The sequence below is a fragment of the Drosophila tropicalis genome, unplaced genomic scaffold, assembly GCF_018151085.1.
Source record: "Drosophila tropicalis isolate 14030-0801.00 unplaced genomic scaffold, ASM1815108v1 contig_443, whole genome shotgun sequence".
In the NCBI taxonomy this organism is placed as follows: Eukaryota; Metazoa; Arthropoda; class Insecta; order Diptera; family Drosophilidae; genus Drosophila; species Drosophila tropicalis.
This window is the reverse complement of record NW_027172907.1, coordinates 7,609,848-7,632,647: the sequence shown is the minus strand read 5'-3', so window position 1 is coordinate 7,632,647 and position 22,800 is coordinate 7,609,848. Positions and strand designations below refer to the sequence as shown.

Sequence of the window (22,800 nt, the reverse complement as noted above, 5' to 3'; positions counted from 1 at the left end):
CGCTTTTTGTTTGAGTGGGTTTTTTCCTACTATTTTCCCGTGTCTCTTGTGTGTGGCTGTGTGTGTGTGTGTGTGAGAGTTTTTCTTCATTTCACCAACACAGAATGAACTAGCGGTAAATGCATGAACAACGCCGGTTGACGTCGCCGTCTGCCGCTCTGCCACTCTGCTCTCACTCTCTGCTCTTCTCTGCCTTAGTCTACGTCTCGAGCTCTTGTATTTTTTCGAATGCATTCAGTTGTAGCCCATCATTCCCTCGGCGCACGTCGCACTGATCGCCTCGCAGTATTCCTGGTACCACCGTCCGACCGACCGACCAACCAATCGCCGTTTCATTAAACATTTTCAAGTAGTTTTCGAAAACGGAACGAACAACAAACTACAAACGAAAAAACAACGCAATAAGTTTTCCGATATTACGAGTTCCACACTGCATTTAAATCGTTTTTCCCTTCGTTGGCCTTACTCGTTGTGTTTTTTTTTTTTTTGCGTATTTGTGTGTGAAATAGAACATAAATTAGAAAACAAAGATACTGTAAACAAACCCCAAAACAGAAATAATATATACACAAAATGGGTCGTCTGTTTCAATATAATCGCTTTGGCGCCACGGATAATGTCAACAAACGCAAAAAGGATACACCGAACAAAAACAAGATGGTAAGTTAAGATCACAATGTCCTTGAATCGACATTTTTACTATATATAGAATAGTAAGGGCTAACTAGTTGAGTTTAGGCAACAGATTGTTTTCTTAAGTTGCAAAGTAAAGATAAGTAAATGGCACATATTGATCCGATTTTAATCCTGGAAAGGAAGTCCATCTAGTACTCTATGAAGGATATTTCAAAGTAGTTTTTTAAAATATGTGAGAATAGCAAAAGTAAAAGTTAGATTTAAATCTTATGCATTATGTATCATATATCTTTCAAAGTTGTATCAATTTGGTAGACTTTTTGGATTAGTTAGAACTTTTAATGTTCTGAAAATGAATTTGAATTTTAAAGCTGTTACAATATCTTGGCTATATCTTATAAATTCCATTTATACATATACATATGTGACAGATTCCTATATGATATGTATATAGAGGAAATAAATGGATGCATAATTTTGTTAGCATATCTATGTTTAAAGCTATAAAAATGTCACACTCATCTAGACACAATATTGTGAAGCTTAACACGTAAGCCACTTACAATCCACCTACACCATATTGTATTTGTATGTATATATATACATACACTCATCGATGTATGTAGAATTTACATAATTTTTTCCCCCATACTCGCAAACACACACACAGTAAGGGCACTATTTTCTATGATCATGGATGGAAAATGTGAGGCGGGGCAGTGGGCAACAGGGAAATACCAAACACCAACGACAACAATTAAAATGATTTACTATGTCAGACACTATGGACTGATAGAGAGAGAAGGAGAGTGAGGGATTTAGTGTGTGAGAGGGACAGTGTGTCAGACAGACAGACAAAGCATAATAAACTCTCCTGTCGACGTAAATCAGCCAAACACTAAATCACATAATCAAATAAATATGATTTGCATAAAAACGAAATCACAAAAAAATAAATACCCAAATCTGGGCTATGAAAACATATGTTTCCATATACAGATTTACGTACATATGTATTTAGGAGAGATAATGATTGATTGATAAATCAAGCCGGTTAACTGGAATGGGCTGGAGACATATGTTATTTGTATTTGATTAGCGATAAGGAGAACGAGAGAGTGAATGGGTGACCCCTAACTAGCCTTTATCACCCGCCATTTGAACAGATGGCGACGTCTGGCTAATGATACTTTTTCCCCTCTCCCTACCCCCCATCCTAATTTCTGTCTAATTGATTCCGTAAAGCTGATTAGTTTGACAAAATAACTTAATTAAGACCTAAATAAGTTGATATTCAGGTAGCTGAATATCATAGATTTCTTAAGCTAGAGCTTAACTCTTGGAAAATCTCATTTTACTTTGACTCTCACAAGAAACAAAAAAAAAAATTATCAAAATATTTGTTAAATTTTCCCTCCTCTCGTTTCTTTTGCTTGGTTTGTAATTTCAAACTGAATGACAGTTTTTGCGTTTTGCCTTTTGCATTTTTTTCTCTGTTTCTTTTATCTTTTCTTGTTTTTTGAGTGATGTTGTGGGATGCTGCTGCTCTTGCTGGCATTTTTCATCATTGTTCAGATGGTTTGGATGGATGCTGCTGCTGCTGCTGTTGCTGCTATTTTTCTGCTCTTGTCATTTTTCACTAGAATTGACACCCAAAACCATTGACCAGGGCACTTTATCTACTAACACTATACTACTACTCGAAACATAGCTCGAATGATGCTACTTTTTTTCCACTTTTGTTCACTCTTCTTCTGCTTTTGATCTATGGAAATTTTGTGTTGTTGTTTTGCTTGCTAGGTGTTTCCCTCTCTCCCAAAAGGATTGCCTCTAGTAGGTGTGTTTGCCTTCACAGCTGGGGGGAATTGAATTACCTAGAAAAAAACAATTTTCGAAAAAAGAAAAATGTTTCTTCTTATTTTTGAATTTGATGAACAAAACTGAGAAAAGGAACATTTTTTGTTTCCTCTTAACTTTTTGTTTTTGACTTTGCGCGCTCACTCTAAACCTCTCTGGTCTAGACACTTTTCTATGTTCTATTATGTTTATACCCTGTACTCTGTTTGAAGCAATTAAAGTGTATATTAGTTTGTTCTATATTCTAGGAATAATCTAACATTAGAATCACTTGCAGATTGAGAAATATTGTCCAAATCCCCTAAAAGTATGCAAGAGATAATACGTATGCTATATAATCCACACATTATAGTTCTTAAAAACACTGAGGTCCTATACGACTTATAGATGGAAATGCACCAAATAAAATGGTAACAAAGGTCCTGGCTGGGTTATAACCATAAAGACCTGCCATAAATATGGTTTATGGTTAAAGTCGCAGCTTCTACAATGTTTTCTCTGGCCAGGCTGTTTTGTCGTCGATGTACTCTGTGGTCTAGCATAACTCGTTGGTCGTGCCAGGTCCCTTCTCGAGTGTGTGGCTTTTTTTCCTTCGTTCTCCTTCTTTTTTTCTGCTATCGTCGCTGTCTCTTGTCTAGCAAATCCTTTTTGGATGGAAGCCATATGAAAAGCAAACGGACAACGAACTGCGATGATAAACTATATGATGTTTGCCTAGCCCGATGTTGCCCTCCTCCTAGGCTAGACTCAAAACCAAAAACCAAAGCTGAAACTATTTGTTGCCTGTTGTCTAGGCATTGGAAAGGGTAATGGGAAGATCCCTTGTTGCAAAAAAAATGTACCGTTGAAAGCTCTAGTTTTTTTTCTTCGTTTTTCGTATATTTTTTTTGTATTACATTTTGCATATTTGCTTTACATTTTCATCATGTCGTCGTGTGGCATGCGGCAGGCGGAAAAAAAGAAAAAAAAGAAGCAGCAAATTTTATATCGAGTCAAGCGTAAAAATAACAATGATGATGATGGGGCAGACGGCATGAAAATAAGTGAAATTGTTGTTTACTCTAAAATGCAAACGACGGGGGCCAGTCTCAGATACCCAGCTACCCATCTAGTCAACTACCAGCGCGTCAGCAGTCAGCATAAATTACAACAATGCACATGCAAAATGCCAACAACGAGGCCATCGTCAGCAACCGAGCCCCCCCATTTAATTATGCTCATCAATTTTTTGTTTTTGGTTTTGGACTTTTTCTTTTCTTTTTTTGAAATTCGCGCAGTGCCGCATAAATCTCAGATGCATTTTTCAAATTGTGGGCACATTAAAACACTTAGAAATCCATGAAAAGCAAACTATCTCTACACATGTAGAACATGCTTCTTATAGGCACATAAACATTAATCACATTGGCCTTGATCATATGGGGAAACAACGAGCTAACCACACAAACACACACACACACACACACACACTTAGAGCGCAAGATGGAGCAACCGACAAGCGACTTGCTTCAGTTCTCTTACAGTGCATTCAAAAATATCTACACTTGAGAAAATTAAGCTAAAATTTGCATTTGATCAATGCAAAATAATCTACAACTGACAATTGACGCCTACTAAAACTGGTTGGGAATTCTATGACTGCGAATTTTATGACTTAGACTTAATAATTGTACAAGTTAAGAATTTACTTAAAATAGACATAGACTTCTATGTCTCAAAACTCTATTCAAAGGTAAATAGAAAGTTTCTTCATTTTTTTAAAGTGTAAGACAAAATTTAAAGGCTTCACTTCATTGCTTTTTGATTTAATTTTAGAATTAAATAGTTGCCCCCTTCGCGTACTCTTACCCCCTGGCCTGGTGGCAAACATTTTAAATGAGAATTATGATGCCACTTAGTACAAGGCGTCGCCCAGTCGGCGTCAGAGCATTGCATCAACCATTAAGCAGATGTAATTGAAGCAAGATTCCTTTGGCAAGCAAAAAAAAAAAAACAACAACTAGAATGAGGGAAAAAAGTGTTTATCTGTTGCTTTAATTGTTTCAGATTCTAATCTAACAAATGCTCTAACTTAAGAGCGACATATGCTTGTTTCTTTCTCTCTCTCTCTATCTCCTTCTTTCTGTCTGTGTCTTTGTCTATCTATCTATCTATCGTTGGGAATTTTTATTAGTTTTTTTTTTCTCCTTTTGGCGTTCTGTTGTGTGTGTATGTGTGCATGCACTTTGTCTATGACCCTGGATATGTTGGCCCTTTTATCTTTGCCCAGACGCGGCGACTAATTGAAAACGTTTGTCAGCGAAACGAACTGGTAAACAGACTTTTTATTCTCTAAGCTATATATCTTTAGTATATGTAGTTCGATTCTATTTTCGTTTACGGATTGATAAGACCCAATGACAAGCAAAAGGTGCTGAGAGATTTATGCTGAGCATTGAAAAGAAAGAAGATGAAAGCCACAGAAACTCTGGGAGTGGCCTCAAATTGAAGAATCAATATTAAAACAAAAATCTAAAGTTTGCTTTGAAATATCGTGTGTCCCATTGGCAAATGATAGAACAAAATATTAAACTAACCATGAAATTTTTTCTCATTTCCAAATCATTTCTCATACCATATTTAGCTAAATGAAATTGTTGAATTTTAATTATCAACTGACCAATTTGAATTCTAGAATTCTCCCACCCGCTAGCATTTTTATCTCTTTTTATTTACCCTCATAAAATGCAATTAAAAGAAAAGCTGAATATAAAAAATGTTTAACAATTTTAATTTGCATTTAATAAACTCATCAAATTGTTTATGGAGCCTTCACCTCCCTCCATTTTGGCTTCCCCTCCGATTTAAACTCAATTCCTTTCACATTTCAATAATTTGATGAGATGCATGGCGACCCAATTTTTTACACCTATAAAAAATGCCACAAAAAAAAACCTCCAAACGCATAAAAAAAGCGTAGGAAAAACTTTAAATGCCACATGCCACATGCCACATGTGTCTAAACAAAAGGATTTTTCCCAGCTAATTGCAATAAAAATTTTACCAAAAAAAAAAAAAAAAAAAACGAGACTAACCCGAAATAAACTATAAAAGAAAAACAGATTTTGTGTGTGTTTTCAACCTTAAAATCATTTTATGAGGTAAAACTTTTTTTTTTTGTAGAAAAAAAGAGTCTTTATTTTTTTGGTTGGAGAAGAAGTTCATAAATTTGTTCATCTGTTGCAAGACAAAAATGTGTTTAACACAAAGTCTGCCGCGTGCCATGCCATGGAAAATGTCATAAACAATTCCGGCTGACATTTTGAAAGCCTCAGAACGAACTAACACGTGTGTGTGTCTCTCCCTCTCTCTTACATTGTCTTTCTCTAGATCTAGTTATTTCGAGCTAGCGAGCTGCCGATTTGAACACAGTTTTTGTCATAAAATAAAACTGTCAAATTAGCTGGAACTAAAAGCTAAAATGTCTATTCCGAAAATATTTCAAATATTTTAACTAATTTACAAGATATCCAAACTGGAGGAAAAACGGCACAAGTCAATGAGAATTTTTATAATCCGACGAAGTTAATATACGCTATATAAGTAGGATATTCATTATTATCAATCAGAGAAAATAGTCGACTGACGATGGCGTCCTTTATTTATAGTGCCATTGGATCAAACACAAGACTGTCTCATCCTGGCTAAACAGAAGAAATATGTATATGTATACAAACAAATATACAATTTGTTACTCTACCACCAAAATGCATAGACCCAACACAAAAATAAAAGAAATGTAAGGGAAATATGTTTGTAAGTGGCAAAGAGGGAAAGAAATCGAGTATGACAATTGCCCAATTTGTGAGTCAAAAGTGGTTTTTGCGGTAACAAGCAGTAATAATCGACAATAAGCGTGGGTTATGGATGGGTGGGTGGGTTTTGCCTGGGTCCTTAAACAGCTGCTTAAATTTCCGAACACACAAATACGCACACACACACACACACACACACGCGGGCATAGACAAAATGCTTTACCAAAAAATTCTGGCATATGTCTGGATGTAGATAGACTGCTACTTGATGGGTTACATGGCAAGAATAATTCAAGTGGCCCAACACAACATTTCAATAATTTCATCAAGACCCACACAGAAAACAACAAGAACAACAACAACAACAATAATACATAAAAGGTTCGAAAAAAGTACTTCAACTAATTTTTCTTCCCTCTCCCCCACCTCGCTGCAACACATTTCGGGCCATCTATCTGTATAGGTTTATATCCCTTCGCAGTTTGAATTCATGTTGCACTCTAAATGCTTTATAAATGAAAATTTAACAACTGTTTTTATAAGAATGAAAAGAAGGTTTAGGTAGGAGAGATGGAGAGTTCTTGGGTGCCTTTTGTTACTTTTGGCCAGCTGGTTGCCTGCTTGCCTGCCTGTTGTCTGCGTGCTTACCTGGAAACTATCTTCTTCAGTGTTTTCTCAGTGTTTTCAATTTTTATTGTAACACATTTTTCGGTGATACCAAAAAATAATATGCTAACACCTCGGACCAGAGAAAAACCCAAACAAAAGATGATGGAAATGGGAGACGGCGTTGGAAGTTTGCCTTCAGCTATGCTTCATCATCAATTAGAGTTACCTTTCCGCAGGGCAGGATTAGACCCATGATTATTGCATTAGCACGCACAAAAGAATAAAAAAAAAACGAAAAAGGCGATACATACTAGATACTAGACCGGGTTTGGGGTTTAGCCGAGGGAGAAGAGGGGAGATCCAACACCTTTTGGTCACTACTGTATGTATCTTTTATAGATTTCTTTAACCTGACCCCTTCTCTTTGGCTATCTTTGTCTATTTTTTGGGGTCGCCCATTATTGTTAGGTTCTTTGCATAAATTAAAAATCATGTAACAAGGCAACATGAGCAGTGTGTGGAGAGGAGAAGGGAAAATTGTAGCCATTAAATGCTTGTTTTCCAGACATTTTCCGCCAGTGTTTCGCCGCTGTTGTTTGATTTGAGCCGCATAAAAACAGATTTTCACGCCGCCTTTTTTTGGTTATTCGTTTGTACGTTGTATGTTGTCTGTTTCTTTTTCTTTGTTTTGTTTGGTGGAGCTTTCATCGGATTTATGTGTGGCCACATCAAAGAGTTTGCCATCTTGTCTCTACCTCCACCTTCTTCTGGTCATGTCTAGTTTGAATTTGAATTATCTTTCTGATTTTCCTTTCTGTTATGTATTTTCTTTTTTTTAACACATAAACAACATTTTCAAATTGGAAATGCAAATTGATTTCGAGGGGCGGAAGTATTCAAAATCAAAACAGGAACTTGCTGTTTAGTTGTAAATAGTTAACACAAAGAATGGCCGCTTCCACTCGAAACGGTTTACTATTGGTTTTGGTTGGATGGGTTTTACATTTGGTTTAGAATCATCAAAGCTGCAAGTAAATATTTAACAGAAGGAAACTCTAATTTCATCACCTGTTTAACTGATTGGTATAGATTTTTAAACCATGATTTTAGAGTTTGGTGTAACCCATGAAACTGTAGAGTGGAAATCTATTATGCTTACATGCACTCATTATCCACTCATTGTGTGCAGCAAGAAGCATTTTCAAATCAAAACCAATTCAATTCAATTCAATACAATTCAATTTCATTTGAATTGCATAAGCGCATACCCGCTGACTACCTGAATTCAAGCATTGTCGTGTCCTTTCTAGCCACTTCCTCCTCGAAAATCATCATCAATTGAATGCTCATTATTTTGTGAATGCGTGTGTGCGTGCTGAAGTGTGTGCACACTTCAACGCACACTCATACACACACACACACACACACACAGTCATGCAAAAAATGAAAAGGTGGCAAAAAGGGGTGTAACCCATACTTTATAGAAAACAACAGGGACAACTGCTGCCTCTCTCAAGTGATTGCCAAGGGGCATGGACTTTAAAATTCATAACCAGGATTGATTGAAGCATTGATCCATTTGTCATTCTATAGACTGTGGGATTTTGAAGTCCTTAGCTATATATTTTTTATATTAAAAGAAATAATAAAAAAAAAAAAACATTTTAAGAAGATAATCAGAAAGGCCGCCCTTTTTATTTTATAACAGCAAAAAAGAGCAATATAATACGGGGTCACCATAGTTGAAGAATTTGTTACCGTGTTTTGAGAGAAAAAAAGAGAAAGAAAAGCCAACTAGACGAAAGCAAATAATGGAGGGAAAAGAGAACAAGGTTAAGCAAATTGTGGCAACAATAGAATGAACAAAAGTAGAGCACTGGGAGAGAGATGACCCATAGAATGAAGGGTATAGGACACAAAAAGTCTTTGACTGTGACATATATAATGGATTTTCAGGACCAACCATGTACTTCTCTCAGGTAGACCAAGTGAGACAGTTGAGATTTATGTAGACAAATTTTTGGCTGACCAAGAACGACAAACAGCAATTCATGTTTTTGTTTTTTTTCCCTTATTGTTTTTCCAGTTAAGACAGGCCATCAAATGTCCCGACTATGCCGACATTTATGGCGAATACCAGAAAAAGCAGCCGCTGATGGAAAAACTCGAGTTTCCCACTTTATCTGTGGCAACAACAACACCAGCAGGCACAACAACAACAACAGCAGAGGCACAGCTGAGCCGCACTCACAAGGTTTATGATAGCATGAAGAACTTTTTGCAACGCAAACTATTTGCAACTTCTACACAAAAAGATGACTCTAGACATCAGCATCATGCTGAAGAGCCGACAAGTGACTATGATGAGGTAAGTTTTCTTTTTCCGTTCTAATTTCAAAGATATATTTGTTCTTACACATACTTTTATTCTTTTCGCCAACAGCAAGACCTGCTTGACTCTTCCTATCAAGCTGATTTAGAGGAAGATGATCAGGAGGATCACGATGCCGATTGCAGTTGTAGCAGCAGCAGTTCAACTTCAGCATCCACATCATCATCGTCAGAGCAAACCTCACCGAAACGTTCGCCGCAAAAGTCCTTACTGTCACTTAATTGCTGGCAAAGTAGCCAGCCCAGTGATTCGAGTGAGACCAGCAGCCGCGAAGAGGATGATGAGGGAAATCAAGATGATACCGATGCGGGTATTTCCGATTGTTGTCAGCTCTTAAATGACGCCAACTTAAGCAAACGTCGTCCGACACCCACCAAGAAACGTTCGAAAATTCGCTACAATCACAACAATACCGATGATGAGGATGACGAAGAGCCTGAATTACTTGAGTGCTCGTGGTATCAGCCCCGTATTAGTTCAAAGGCCGCTCAAGAGCATCTAATATCTGCCAAGCCCGGTAGTTTTCTACTCCGACGTAGTACACCTCGAAACTTTGAGTTGTGTTTGCGTTTGGATCGCAAGGTCAAGAACTTTGCCATCCAAAATACACGTAATCAAATGTTTTGCCTGAAGGGTGCCAAAAAACAATTCACCACACTCAAAGCACTAATAACACATCATTCGGTAATGGCCGAACAATTGCCCATGATTTTGGATATGCCTCGAGAGCGACATATAGTCAAATCATCAGCCATACGATACGCAGATGATTTTGAACCACTGGAATCTCTGCAATTGCTAGGCATACTGAAAAGTCTTCAGGCTAAGAATTTCGAAATTTAAAAGAAATAACAGAAAGGAAACCAACTTAAGATAGATGACGAGGAGACAAGGAATAAATTCAAATTCAAACTTTTATCGGCACTGCAAAGGGAACGATAGGTGAAATATATTATACACATATTATATATCCACATATATATGTACATAAATTAAGATTTTGTGATATAAATATTAGGTTGAGCAGTTTAAGTAATTGTTAGTATTTACTTTAAGTCAACCAAATTTTTTTTTTTTTATGTATGTATAAGTTTTTCTATTTTACATGAGAAATAAATAAATTCAGAAAAAAAGGCAATTGCAACCCTCGTAAATCAATTTGGTAACCCTTTCCTCCACCTGACCTCTCTGGTGTGGTTATCAACGGATTTAACCTAAAGTAGTCGGTGGTGGCTATTGGGAAGGTGGTAGGAAGGGAGCGAGGAGGGAAACGCTTCACTTACATGTGATTAGCGTTTCGAGTGGCACTCATTAATTTTTCAAGTGCGGTTTCATCGCAGAGTGAGAAGCACTCAAACTGAAAACCCCATTGAGCAGGCGGGCAGGTTTAGCAACATGTTGGGCATGGCAACAAATGTTGCTGGCAGAGTGCTGCTTCAGGTTTCGTTGTGTAGCGCATAAAAGTATGCTAAGCATGTTCTACAAATTCCAGTTGGCAATTAAAATACTTATCCCAAAAGTATGCAACAATAACAGACATACCAAAAACGTAACTCACAGTGTCAGTGAAACGAAATTATTCTAAATAAAACAGTTTAACATATTAAAATCAAAGCAAAAAATCACTTTCAAAGAAGAATCTGTGAAAGAGAATTTTGGAGAACATTTCCTTGAAATAGCTGAAGAAAATGTTTCAAATGTAAAGGCTTTAGGAATTGTGCAATACTCACTCAGGCTTCCCGCATTTGTAGTCACTGAAAATTTGTAAAAATAATAAAAAGTTATTCAACAATTATGTTTAAAGGTCAACAAATTTAAAATTCAAATCAACCCTATCACTAAACAGACAGTAAATATACATATCTACCCATGAGTAGACAAACTGTTGAAACAAAATCTGTTCAAATGATTTTTGGAGTATGTATACAAATATTTCTCTTTGAAATATTTCACAGAGATATAAATCACAAAAACTTTAAAGTTAATAATACTGTAAAATGACTCACATTACCCTCTGCTCTCCCCTTCTTTGGTTCTCTGATGTCCCTACTCACACAATGTGTGTGTGACCTCTGATTGATATTCGATATTATTATTTGCAATATTAAAATAAACACAATAATTTACAAGCAACAAACAAGCAACAAACGACAATTGGCAGTCAAGTGAATAAATATAACCATAAATATACCGAAACCAAATAGCAACAGCAACAACAACAGCAAAACAAAAACGGAAAAAAAAATTCTGCATTGACAGGACGATAAAACAAAAGGCCATTAAGCATAACGACCAGAGAACAGAGACGAAGAGTGGAAGCGAAGCAGGGGGTGGTAGGGGTGGAGGGAGCAAAGAGCAGCACAGAAGAATGTAAGAAAAACATTTGCAAACAAATTACAAAATAAATGAAATTGCTGACAGTATTAATAATCCACATCGTTACATCATTATACAAATGCAACGAAATGAAAATACAATAACTGAAAATGGCAGCATAAATATTAAATAAATACACACACACATGAGATTGAGGTCACTGCGAAAAATGTTTTAATTATAATTATGACAATAAATTAAAAACGCTGTCGATACTCATTAAATCAGATCGAAGGTTTTTTCCTACAAACTCAAAACGACCTAATAAACCTTTTTTTGGTGATGCTATATCAAAGCAAGCTTTTTTATACTTGACAGAAGATACAAAATTTATTTTTCAAAACTTAGACAAACATTTTTTTGGCCCAAATGTCTAGAAAACTTTTAGTACTCATTCTGTTACTTATTGATCTGGGGGTAAGTGATGATTACAGTTTACAAGCTAATGAGTTTTCATTCCCTTTGCCCTTCAGACCATAAACGTTTCCCAAGAGGTCTTCAAGCTCGTAGATCAGGGCGGTATGGCATGGGAATATGTGAAAGAGAATATTATCACAAATGACAATAAATCGGAAACGATTATAGTCTATAATCGTCCATGGACATCGGCGCCTGAATTAAAAACTAATGACCAGGATAGGATCTCAAATTCAGTGCTAAACGTTCTCATTTCTCTATTTATGGCTGGTTCTTTCGTTTTCTAATAAAATTCTCTATACCTCCGTCTCGGTCACTCTCTGTCTCTAATTGCAATTGCAGGCATAACTCGCTAATGAAGTGCCTTTCAATGTGCTTGTGTATAAAGGAAGGATGGCAGGCGACCCTTTTTTTTTATATTGCGCTCTGCCTCTTGTTTTTGAATATCATTTTGCGTGTTGTGGGTCCCTGTTTGTTTAGCTTTTCAATGCTGACAGCATGAACGGAACTGGAATGGAAATCCAATGGAATGGCCGAGTCAGAACAGACTGGCCCGGACCTGTCTGGTGGTGTCTGTAATTTTCATTTTCTCCAATTATGCAAATGACGCCATAATACTTTGCTTAGATACATACATGTACATCCTATATGCATATGTATGTACATACATATCTATTCATATTCATATCTCTGATGATAGGCTGTGTGGAGTAACTGGCAAATGTTTCACAGTTTTAACATTTAAAATCAACAGCAATTTAATTGCTCTCAAATTAGAACCAAAATCTTGGTATATACTACGTGGCATGTTCATTAATATCTATTTTGTGTGCTTAACAAATAAATTAATAAATATTGAATAAATAAGTTTGCAGATTTGCACAAATTTATCCTGAAATCCATTTGCTGTAAGTTGTTGTAACATTTTTTTAATGATTTCACTTTTTATGAAGAAAATATTCCGATTAGTCTTTGGTTTGAAGATGATATTTGGTATTCATTTAAAACAAAAGTATAAAATGACTAATTGGGCAATAAAGGCTAAAGCATATTATAGATAAATATTTTCCATTGTGGGATGAGAAAAATCATGGAAACTTTTAATCAATTTACTGTAAAGATATAAATCGATATCCTCAAACGGATTTTCATTTGGTTTAGAGATCTTTTAAAGGCAACATGCCAAAAATGTCCTTAAAATTGGTTTTTGCTTGCAAAAAAAAAAAATGGAAAAGCATTTTGCGACGGCTTTCTTATGCTCTCCCTCTCCTTTTTGTCTCTTTTTCTCTTGCTGTCTTTTCTCCTTGTTCTCTATCCTGTTTGTAGTTGTCATGTTTTCTGTTTCTGCTTTTGGCCGCAAATCGAAGCTATAAAAGTAATTAAGATAACGACTTTTGTGTTGTTCACAATTTTTTTGTGCTCCCCCATTGTACCGGCAATGCCCTCCACCCCCTTTACCGCCCACACTGCCGATATATATCGTGTACTTTGTGCTTTATAGCCAAGAGTTTTACAATATTTTCTTTTGCTCGTTCCCCAGTTGTCGGCTGGCTTCCTGTTGTTTGTGCAATTTTCTTGAAATTTCATTTCTTAACTTTTGCCGCCGGCTTTTCTCTGTGTATATATATGTGTGTGTGTGTGTGTGTTTGCAACTGTAAATCATATGAACAAGAGAAGAGAAAGAGAGGGGAAGATAGAAAAACTGGTGGTTAGGGGTCGATGCCATGTGTTATTACCCCGCGTTCTGTAGCAAACTAGGGAGCAGCGGCAAAGGAAAGAGTCAGCCAGTCCATTGAGAGTCTCTGTTGTTGCCTCTTTTTGTGGTGCTTCAACACAGCAACTTTGATGGCTCCCGGCTTCTTTGCCTCACTTTTCTAATTGTTTGTCTGCCCACACACACACCCATCAGACAAACACACACACACACACACACACACACAGGCATACAACACATAACGAAAGAAGACTAAAAAAGAAGCAGGAGACAGACAAAAGACACCCACAAAGAACGAAAGAAATGGAGTGAGAGTGAGAACATATCGATTAATTAACAGAATTAAAAGTTCAAAGTTTAGACAGAGTTAGACACCATATGTTGCATATGTGAAGGGGCAAAAGGATGTCAAGGGTTATGTGTTTTTGGTTGTGTGTGTGTGTATGATTTATTTGGCATATAAAAGGATATATAAAAAAAAAGTTCTTAGAGCAGGAAACGGATAATTAATATGCCAAAAAAAAGAAAGTTAAATAAATAAATGGATGATGGGAAAAATTGGCAAGCATTGGATGTGCGGATGAAAATGTGGCATCAATTAATACATATGAATTCTTAACGAATGAATTATAAACTGGAAGCAATGAAACTGAACGGAAATAAACATGAAATTCAATACTTTTAATTGTTGCACGGTTCGCCAATTGATTTATATTTCAACGATTTTAACGAAATGCAGAAACTAGAAGCATGGAAAAGGAAATTGCTAAAATTTTTAATATAAATTAATAACGATATTATTAAATATGTGTGCAAAAGGTTTTCAAAGATTTTCAGAATAGGAAAAATTGAGGGAAATGTTATATTTTAAGCGAAAGATTTCAAAAAGAAAACTCGTTAGGCGAAAAGCCCCACAAAATCTGGTATAGAAGAGTGTTTATTAAAATCATAACGTATACGCCATGGTGTACGCTGCAAAAGTTTTTCAACTTTGCCAAATGAAAAGTTAGTTTGCAGTTTAAAGAAAAACGATAACTGTTCTTTTTAAATCTGCTTGCATTTTCTAAACTAGTTTTTTATTTTTGCATTTAGGGTAATGAAATTTTATTGAGCAAACAAGAAAACCTTGGACAATATTTTTCTACATCTTCTTCATTGGAAGATGCATTCATACATGGCTATCTACGTTTGTTATGTATTTAGAAGTATTTTCGTGATACTAAAACTTATTCTAGCCTTTTGCCCAATTTAAAAAAGAAACATCCATTTCTAAGCGTTTTAAGCAAAGTCATGCTCCTGAAATGATTCACTTCTACCTGTCCATATATATGTATATGTATGTATGTATGTACACACACACACACAAGCATTGAAGGAAAATCAATAAACTCATCGTATTGACTATGCGAGAACTGCATCCATAATGACGACAACGAGGATGAGAATGATGGCAGGATTTCTCGGGAGTTGGAGGTGGAGTTTCCTGAAGGAATCCTTGTACTTGTATGTTGTAGTTGCTGGCTGGGCATTACATAAAAGAGGTTAAAGGGAAAGGAACCGAAACCGACTCAATGAATGGGCATTTGCCATGATGTTGGCTTGGATTATCTGCTGTTTATATGCGATTTATTTGCCAAATGGGAGAAAGCGAGAGAGAAAGCAGATGAGTCGGACTGGCAGAGCGGCGAGTAGGGCTTTCAATTGTATGGACGCGGCGGTTGCCATGACGGCCGCCTTTTGTTGAGTTGCCTCTTCTTCTGTGTATGTCTGTCTCTCTATATGCATGTGAGTCTGTGTGTTTGTGTGGGTGTGTGGTCGTTGCATTGCATAAATGTTGGGCCTTTTAATTAGCACGCAATGCCACATGCCACATCCACATCCACATCCACATGCTCACAACCCCTGCATACATGCCACATGCCACAGCCACATACTTGGTTGCCTTTTTAATGCGCTTAAAGCTCGGCGTTCTCTTTGTGTTAATGTGTGTGAGGGGCTGATGCAACCAATCGACCAGCAAAAAAGGAAAAAAAAATTCAATCACTGACAGGCTACAACAGGACCTCAACTTGAGTAATGCAATCAGTAGACAACGAGAGAAAAACCATCTCGCCAGCACCAGTGAAAAACCAAAGAAACGATGGTGACGATGCAGTGGGTGGAGTCGTCAGAGTGAGCGTCAGAGTACATATAAATGAAGGAAATTATGTGCCACTCCTTGAGTGTTCAACGAGGCGTAAAGCTTCGGTCCAAGCATGATGTAAGAAGTCTCAACTGGCCAGAAAGAAGAAGAAAATTGTGTCAGCAGCTGCAACTTATTAAGCTGATCAGCAGACAAGAGAGCGAGCTAGCGACCAACTGACTGACTTACTGCCTTTTTGCTTGCCTCCTTTCTACGTGAGGCATCAACAACAGCAGCAGCAGCAGCAACAGTGCCTGAAAGTATGCAACAAGCAAAAGCAGCAAAAGTAGCGTAAAGTGCACTCAATTGTTTTGCTGCCTCTGGCTCTGTGTATGACGAAGAGAAGAGTACTGGAAAAGAGTTGGGGGAAATAAAATCAGTATCAGTTGGCATTTAGCCAAGAACATATTAAATGTTGAAACCAAAAAGGGGTCACAATTGCTGGTCGTGGTAAGCTCTCGGCCATGCCTCACTACTTGTTGTTGCTGCTGCCAGGCAGGAAACGGAAACCAAAAGCAACAACACAACACAACTATTGCCTAGTAGATTCCTTTTTAAATTTAACCTATTTTTACATAAATGCTTTAATTCAATAAATTTCCTCACTGTGTCGAATTTCCTCTAGCAGTGTGTCTGCTTGATTTGCAATGGACTTAACATGCATAACTATTTATACTAACAAACCTATTTAAATTAAGTATAAAAGCTAATGGTTTAAGCGTAAAAACGTTAACTGTTGCTAACAACCAAATTTGGTATCATCATCCAACCTCTTTGTAACTTTTGAATATTTAAAACCTTGACTTATCCATAGTGATAAGTTCCATAAAATTGATTTACTTCCTACGGTGCGTTTGCCACATTAAAGAGACACAAATTTTACATATCCCATGACTTTAATTCAAATTACAACCACAACGAGCTTTATCTATATGTGAGCGATCTCTTTCTGCCTCATTATGTTCATATATGTATGTATAGTATATAACCCATAGAAAATCTGTGCATATTTTGCACTTCATTAAGTCACATTTTCAGCTCTTATCAAAAGGAAATGTGTTTGGATGTGTGTGTGTGTGAGTAGGTCTGAATGTGCTGGGGGGTGTAACAGTTTTTCTAGTTAGCACACCAGTTAATTAACTCTGCTCACATATGTCAGCTCAGCGACCTATCTACCCTCTCTCTGCCCCACTCTGACTCTCTCTCACTCGACTCATGTTTCAGTTTATTCAGGTTACTAGGCTCTGTCCTTGAGTTGACTTGAAATGCTGTGATTAATATTTCATGGCTTTAAAAAGAAGTGAAACTAAAGAAGAAAAGAACTAGCACTTAATTAACATGACGCCTAGGCCACCCTGTAATCCCAGACTCACTCTCTTTGCCTTTGAATGTCTTTAGCCTAGCCAAAAATCAATTTCCCTTCATTTTTCGGTGGGCGGCATGAGGCGGAAGTTCAAAGCCGGATATGAAAGACGAATGCCCTGCGGGTAGACCAAAGTAAAGGAGCAACCACAGGAGCCAAAACAACAACGACAACAACAACTGGCGGGCATTTTTAGTAGAAATTATTTTGACATTTTCCATTTGCCACGAATTTTTTATTATTCATGTCGCTTGTCGCTTGCTGGCTTCCCCCACTACACTCCGTTCAAAATGCTAAAAAGCCAACATCAATAAACTGTTACAGGTAATCCAAATGGCAAAGAGAAGCAAAACGATAGAAACAGATAGGCGGTGGGGCGGGGCCGAGCGTTGAGAGGGGGAATAAAGTAAGGGCTAAGTTGTCACTTTGTTTATTGAAGTGCTCGAAAGTTTTTTAGTCATCGTTGTCGTCGTCGTCGTCGACGGCGGCGTCCTTGTTGTTGCTTGTTAATATTGACGTAGGGCCAGGACATTATTTATGGCAAACTTTTCCAGTTGAGTTCGACGTGGGAAAAGTGGCAACTTTTAACGAGTTCTCTCCAGCCGCCTCACTTTTCACTCGTCTCCGTCCCTCGTCCGTATAGTTCTGGGATCGCACCTTCTTACAAAAAAAGTACTGGCAAATTTTTGTCATTCATCTACAAAAGTTTTACGCTGCAAACTAGCTGCATCTCTTGTTAATCATATGCACACAAAACCATTACACAGTTTAAACTCTCAAGAAGGACTTTAAGTTCATTTGATGAAATTGATGGACGAGCCAACTAGAGAAAGCAAGCGAGACAGAGACAAAAATAAGTCAAGCGAGAGGGAGAGACCATTGTCATTGGTTGAACAAAACCCTAAGCATTTCATTATTGGAACACAAAAATGTTTAAAATTTCATTAAATGGCCCACACACACACACTGGAGAAGAAAGCACCTAAGCATAACAAAGAACATTATGTTACCACGAATTCTCGATACTCTTTATTATCATCAGATGTACAACAACGACTTTCTGATTCATTCTCCAAAAAAATTTAATCATTTATTTATTTTTTTCTTTTACTTCTTTTCACTCTTCTCATATACCTTAGATAGTTAAGGGTATATCCATGTAAACACACGCACAACATCCCTTTAGATCCATGGACAGCTTCAGAGTACAGCAGAGTAGCTAGTTTTCCCCAGCCGGACAAGTGGTAACCGCATCATAACAACAAATCCAACAAGAACAATTCATAAAAACGTTTAACAACACGCAAAAGTGAAACGAGGACTGACCAAACCTGCTGCTGCTGCTCCATTCTCCCATTTACCCTTCTCGCATAGTCAACCCCTATGCATCCTCTATCAAGTTAGCCGCCCCAAAAATGAAATTCCCAGACAGGAGTGAAAAACGCAGAAGCAAGTCAACATTTTCCTTATTTTTTCCGCCCTTCTCTCCCTTTAAATGTTTTTCTACCGCTTGCACTCATAATGAGTAGTTCGTCCTGAAGCCCCAAGGGGGCGAGTGGGAATGGCGAGAGCGGAAAGCAGACCTTTTGCATTCATGGTGGTCAGCGGCCAAACATTGCAATTTCATTTAATAACAAAATATTTGGCCAGAGTAAGAGTCAGAGAAGGAGTTGAAGATTGCAGAGTAGAGGCATGAGGGTAGGGGATAGGTGAGGGTGATGCGAAAGGCAAATTATTACGTCTTTATGCAGAAATTATTTATGATTGCTTTGTCTAGACTTAACGGCGGCACAATGCAACCGGAATTCCGTCTCAACAATAGAGAACAGAGAGACTCAACCTTACAACAGTAACAAACTTTTTCCAGTAGCAAGTCTATAATTTATTGCTCATACGCCACGTGAGCCACTAAACTAAAATGATGTCGTAGGTGCGACGAAAGCAAAAATAGAGAAAAGAGAGACACTGTTAGAGACTGTATGAACTAGTGATAAATACTGCCTTAAAGAGTACTCAACAAATTTTCGCACTTTTTCATTTTTCCCCACTCAACTACCAACAAACATATCATCAAAAAGAACTGTGATGAAGAGCAGGTGCGAAACTGGAGCGTGGAGGGAGAATAAAAAATTGTTCGTGTAAATTGCATTGACAGAATTTAATTAACGTCGCATTGAATTTTAATCAAGTTCTCCCATTCAAAATGGCAATACAACACGTGACATTATTTGCATGCGAAATTAACCCATGACAGACAGGCGAGAGAGCATGCGGTTCATCTCCTACCCAACATCAACCACCTACAACAGTCACCTCCATCGCGACCAGTGTCACCTCGCCGATATTTTCACCTCGGCCCTAGCACATTTTTTTTTATACCCTTCCAAAAGAAGCGGGTATTTTGGTCATCCGGGATACGACATACAAGAGCTATATAAATATATACATGAGTTTCAATCTACAGTAGTATTCCACTTATAGTCCTTTTCAAAAAGTTCAAATTTTAATAAAGCACCCGCCTCAAAAACAATTTTGCTCGGTTTTTTAAGTGCTACAACATCTAGAAGGAAGAATCCATTTACATCTTTTATATCTGCTTTGAATTCGCCAAAGATAAGTGTAATCAAACATCGGTTAAACAAATAATAGTCAACGCACAATTACCCTGCTGTTTTTCTACAATTTCTTTTTTACTTTTTGATAAACATGACACATTTGGTGGAATCCTTTTTTGTCAGTTTTCTGTCAATACATGGGTCCAATGTGATATGGGCAATTTTACTTGTTTGCTTTTCTCTTTAAGCAAAACAAACAAATTTGTATGCCTCGTTCGGTAAATTGCCGAAAATTCTGTTTCAAATTGCCAACGTTCAAAACACTGACATCCCCACAAAAACCTCAAACCCCAAATTTGTTCTATCCCAGTTTCCATTCATTTGTATCAAAATCAATCTGACAACGTGGAATGGGTAAACCTTTTTGTAATCCATTTTTCGATTATTACCAGTTGGCTATTTTCGGGCTTTAATTGAAATATGATTTTCTGTTTTTCAAATGAAAATGCAAAAATCAATGCATCCATGGCACGTCTCTAACATCCTAAAGAGCGCGGTGGGGTGGGGAGTTGAGAGACTGGGCCGGGTTATAAAAAGGGAGCCAGACAATCTCTGTCAGTCATCAAAATTTACACTGACATATTGCCATGAGACTAAAGACTGTTGGTCAAAGGCAAAAACTCGAACGAAATATGCAAATTTTCTAGTTCATAGAACGACAGCCAATAATTGTTTAGCTCCAACACTTGAATATAAATTCTACAAAATAAAATGCATATGTAAAATGTTGCGGTGACTAGAAACTACTGCAACTACTGCTGCAAGTGGAAGCGGTTGTGGCAATAGAATTGATATGTCTTTGGGTGAGCAGGGGCGAGGGTGTGGTGAGAGTGTGAGAAATGCCACAAAAAGTTTTCTAGCGAACAGCTTGAAGAGAAAATTCAATTAAGTTGTCGCTCTGTCTCTTTCTCCCTCACACACCCATGTACGTTTACTCTCTGTGTGTTACTTGATTGAAGTTTTTGGCTTGGCCCCAGGACCAGAGAGTCAAGTGAAAATCAAATGAAATAAATTTCCAAAAATTAAGTCAAGTGAATAAATGAATGAATGAATGTAGTCTTAAAGCTTTCTACTTAAACTAACTAGCTTAGATTAATCTCACATACAGATAAGGAAGACAAAAAACAAAACTAGGCAATATATTGAGTTTTTAATATCATGAATGAAAATCTGACAGCAAACAAATAATAAGCAATAAAATGTTGCATGAAAAATATTAACTAAATACAGACATTTTGAAATGAACTTTCATCGAGAGAGCCATTACCGTGTACATTTATTTTATCCATAATTTTTCTTATTAATCCCATTTAAGTACAGATAATTTAGATCTTTTTTAAAGAAGCAAACATATCAAGGTCCAACACTTTCAAAGAAGTCTTTGCAAACAACTTTCAATTAAGATAAGGTAAATCTATTGTACATTTGACGCATGTACGAATATTTTGTATGCATATAATCACTTAGTAAAAGTGCAATCTAAATTATTAACACAGAACTGATCTTATCAAAAAACCATATATAAAAAAAATTGTTTTGACATTGTATTTTGTTTGAATAATTTTAACAACAAACTAATCTCACAAAAGCAACAAAACAGCACACAAAAAAAAAAAGAACATATGATGTCTTTGTATATGGAACGCCATTAAAGTCCAATGATTCGACTTGGACCCCCTAGTAATCAGTCAGAGTCATAACTAGAACAAAATGATAAGACTCAAGCACACATTTGGCAAAAATAAAGTAAAAAATTGTAGCAAATTTAATCGTTGTTTTGACAATTCAGTCGACAATTGATCGTGACAGCATTAAGATGAATTTAACTGGAAAAAATGTTATTTATTTTGGCGGTTTTGGTGGAATAGGTCAAAAATGTATACCCGAACTACTAGGAAAGCAATTGAAGGTCAGTTTTCAAAGACGTTAGACAAACAAACTTAATGAAATTAAATTTATTTCAGGCATTGGCTATATTCGATTTGACAGAAAATACTAAAATCTTGGACGAATGGCAAAAGAAATTTCCCAATACGGAAATTTTTCACCAAAAGGTCGATGTCACAAAGAAATCTGATATAGAAGCTGCTTACAAGGCAGCAAGTCAACGTTTAGAATTCTTTGATGTCATAGTCAATGGAAGTGGCATAATGAATGATCGTCTTATTGAGCTGTCTGTGGATATTAATTTGGTAATTAACCAAACTAAGCGCCACATAAACTTTAGTCAAAAAATTTAAACTAAATTTTAGATGGGGGTGATTAACAGTACATTGACTGCGTTGGAGTATATGGATAAATCGAAAAAAGGTCGAGGTGGACTCATTGTGAATATTTCATCGGTTGTCGGTCTTCAACCGTCTCCCCTATTTCCAGTCTATGCGGCAAGCAAAACTGCTGTCACCTGTTTTACACGTTCGCTGGGTGTAAGTTTCACTGATCGAATTTGGTAAATGAAATATAATAAAATATTTTAATTTTACAGGTTCCTTTCTATTATGAACGATTTGGTGTATCTTTCATAACCATTTGTCCTGGCATGACCGACACTGGCCTTCTGGATGATATGTCGAGCAAAACAATTTTCGATTTTGAGACTCCACTGAATAAAATAGCCGCAAAAATAAAACGTCAAAAGGCTGAAGATTGTGCCAGAAATCTAGTAAAGGCCATTGAAGAGGGCAAGAATGGTGATGTCCTTATGCTAGAGTTGGGTACTATTACGGAAGTGAAAATTCCAATTCATTGGGTACATCAATTTGATGATTAAAATTAAATGATTTATTTTTTCTGTACTATTAAATTTTTAAACTTTAACTTGTGTGTATATTTGTAGTAAGAAACG

The 22,800-nt window shown here is 36.8% G+C and overlaps 2 protein-coding genes and 1 long non-coding RNA gene across 3 annotated transcripts; all 3 read left to right on the top strand.

Moving 5' to 3' along the window:
- Positions 1–251: 251 nt before the first annotated feature.
- LOC137574088 (uncharacterized) lies at positions 252–10,426 on the top strand. The gene is made up of 3 exons (XM_068286202.1): positions 252–660; positions 8,983–9,264; positions 9,340–10,426. Exons 1-3 carry the CDS (start codon positions 574–576, stop codon positions 10,129–10,131), a joined length of 1,161 nt encoding a protein of 386 aa, XP_068142303.1. The 5' UTR covers positions 252–573; the 3' UTR covers positions 10,132–10,426.
- Positions 10,427–11,937: 1,511 nt separating this feature from the next.
- Positions 11,938–12,397, top strand: LOC137574314 (uncharacterized). The gene is made up of 2 exons (XR_011031975.1): positions 11,938–12,081; positions 12,138–12,397. It is a non-coding gene; the product is annotated as an uncharacterized lncRNA (long non-coding RNA).
- A 9,358-nt stretch (positions 12,398–21,755) lies between these two features.
- Positions 21,756–22,772, top strand: LOC137574104 (alcohol dehydrogenase 1-like). The gene is made up of 4 exons (XM_068286223.1): positions 21,756–21,864; positions 21,920–22,147; positions 22,208–22,381; positions 22,441–22,772. The coding sequence occupies exons 1-4, from the start codon at positions 21,772–21,774 to the stop codon at positions 22,723–22,725; spliced, it is 780 nt and encodes a 259-aa protein (XP_068142324.1). The 5' UTR covers positions 21,756–21,771; the 3' UTR covers positions 22,726–22,772.
- Positions 22,773–22,800: the final 28 nt, after the last annotated feature.

Excerpts from the sequence above, each read along its gene's own strand:
- LOC137574088 (XM_068286202.1), top strand. The coding sequence starts at position 574 with ATGGGTCGTCTGTTTCAATATAATCGCTTTGGCGCCACGGATAATGTC. Across the intron at positions 661-8,982 it reads CACCGAACAAAAACAAGATG|TTAAGACAGGCCATCAAATG; the intron begins GTAAGTTAAGAT and ends TTGTTTTTCCAG. Across the intron at positions 9,265-9,339 it reads CGACAAGTGACTATGATGAG|CAAGACCTGCTTGACTCTTC; the intron begins GTAAGTTTTCTT and ends TTTCGCCAACAG.
- LOC137574104 (XM_068286223.1), top strand. The coding sequence starts at position 21,772 with ATGAATTTAACTGGAAAAAATGTTATTTATTTTGGCGGTTTTGGTGGA. Across the intron at positions 21,865-21,919 it reads TACTAGGAAAGCAATTGAAG|GCATTGGCTATATTCGATTT; the intron begins GTCAGTTTTCAA and ends AATTTATTTCAG. Across the intron at positions 22,148-22,207 it reads TGTCTGTGGATATTAATTTG|ATGGGGGTGATTAACAGTAC; the intron begins GTAATTAACCAA and ends ACTAAATTTTAG.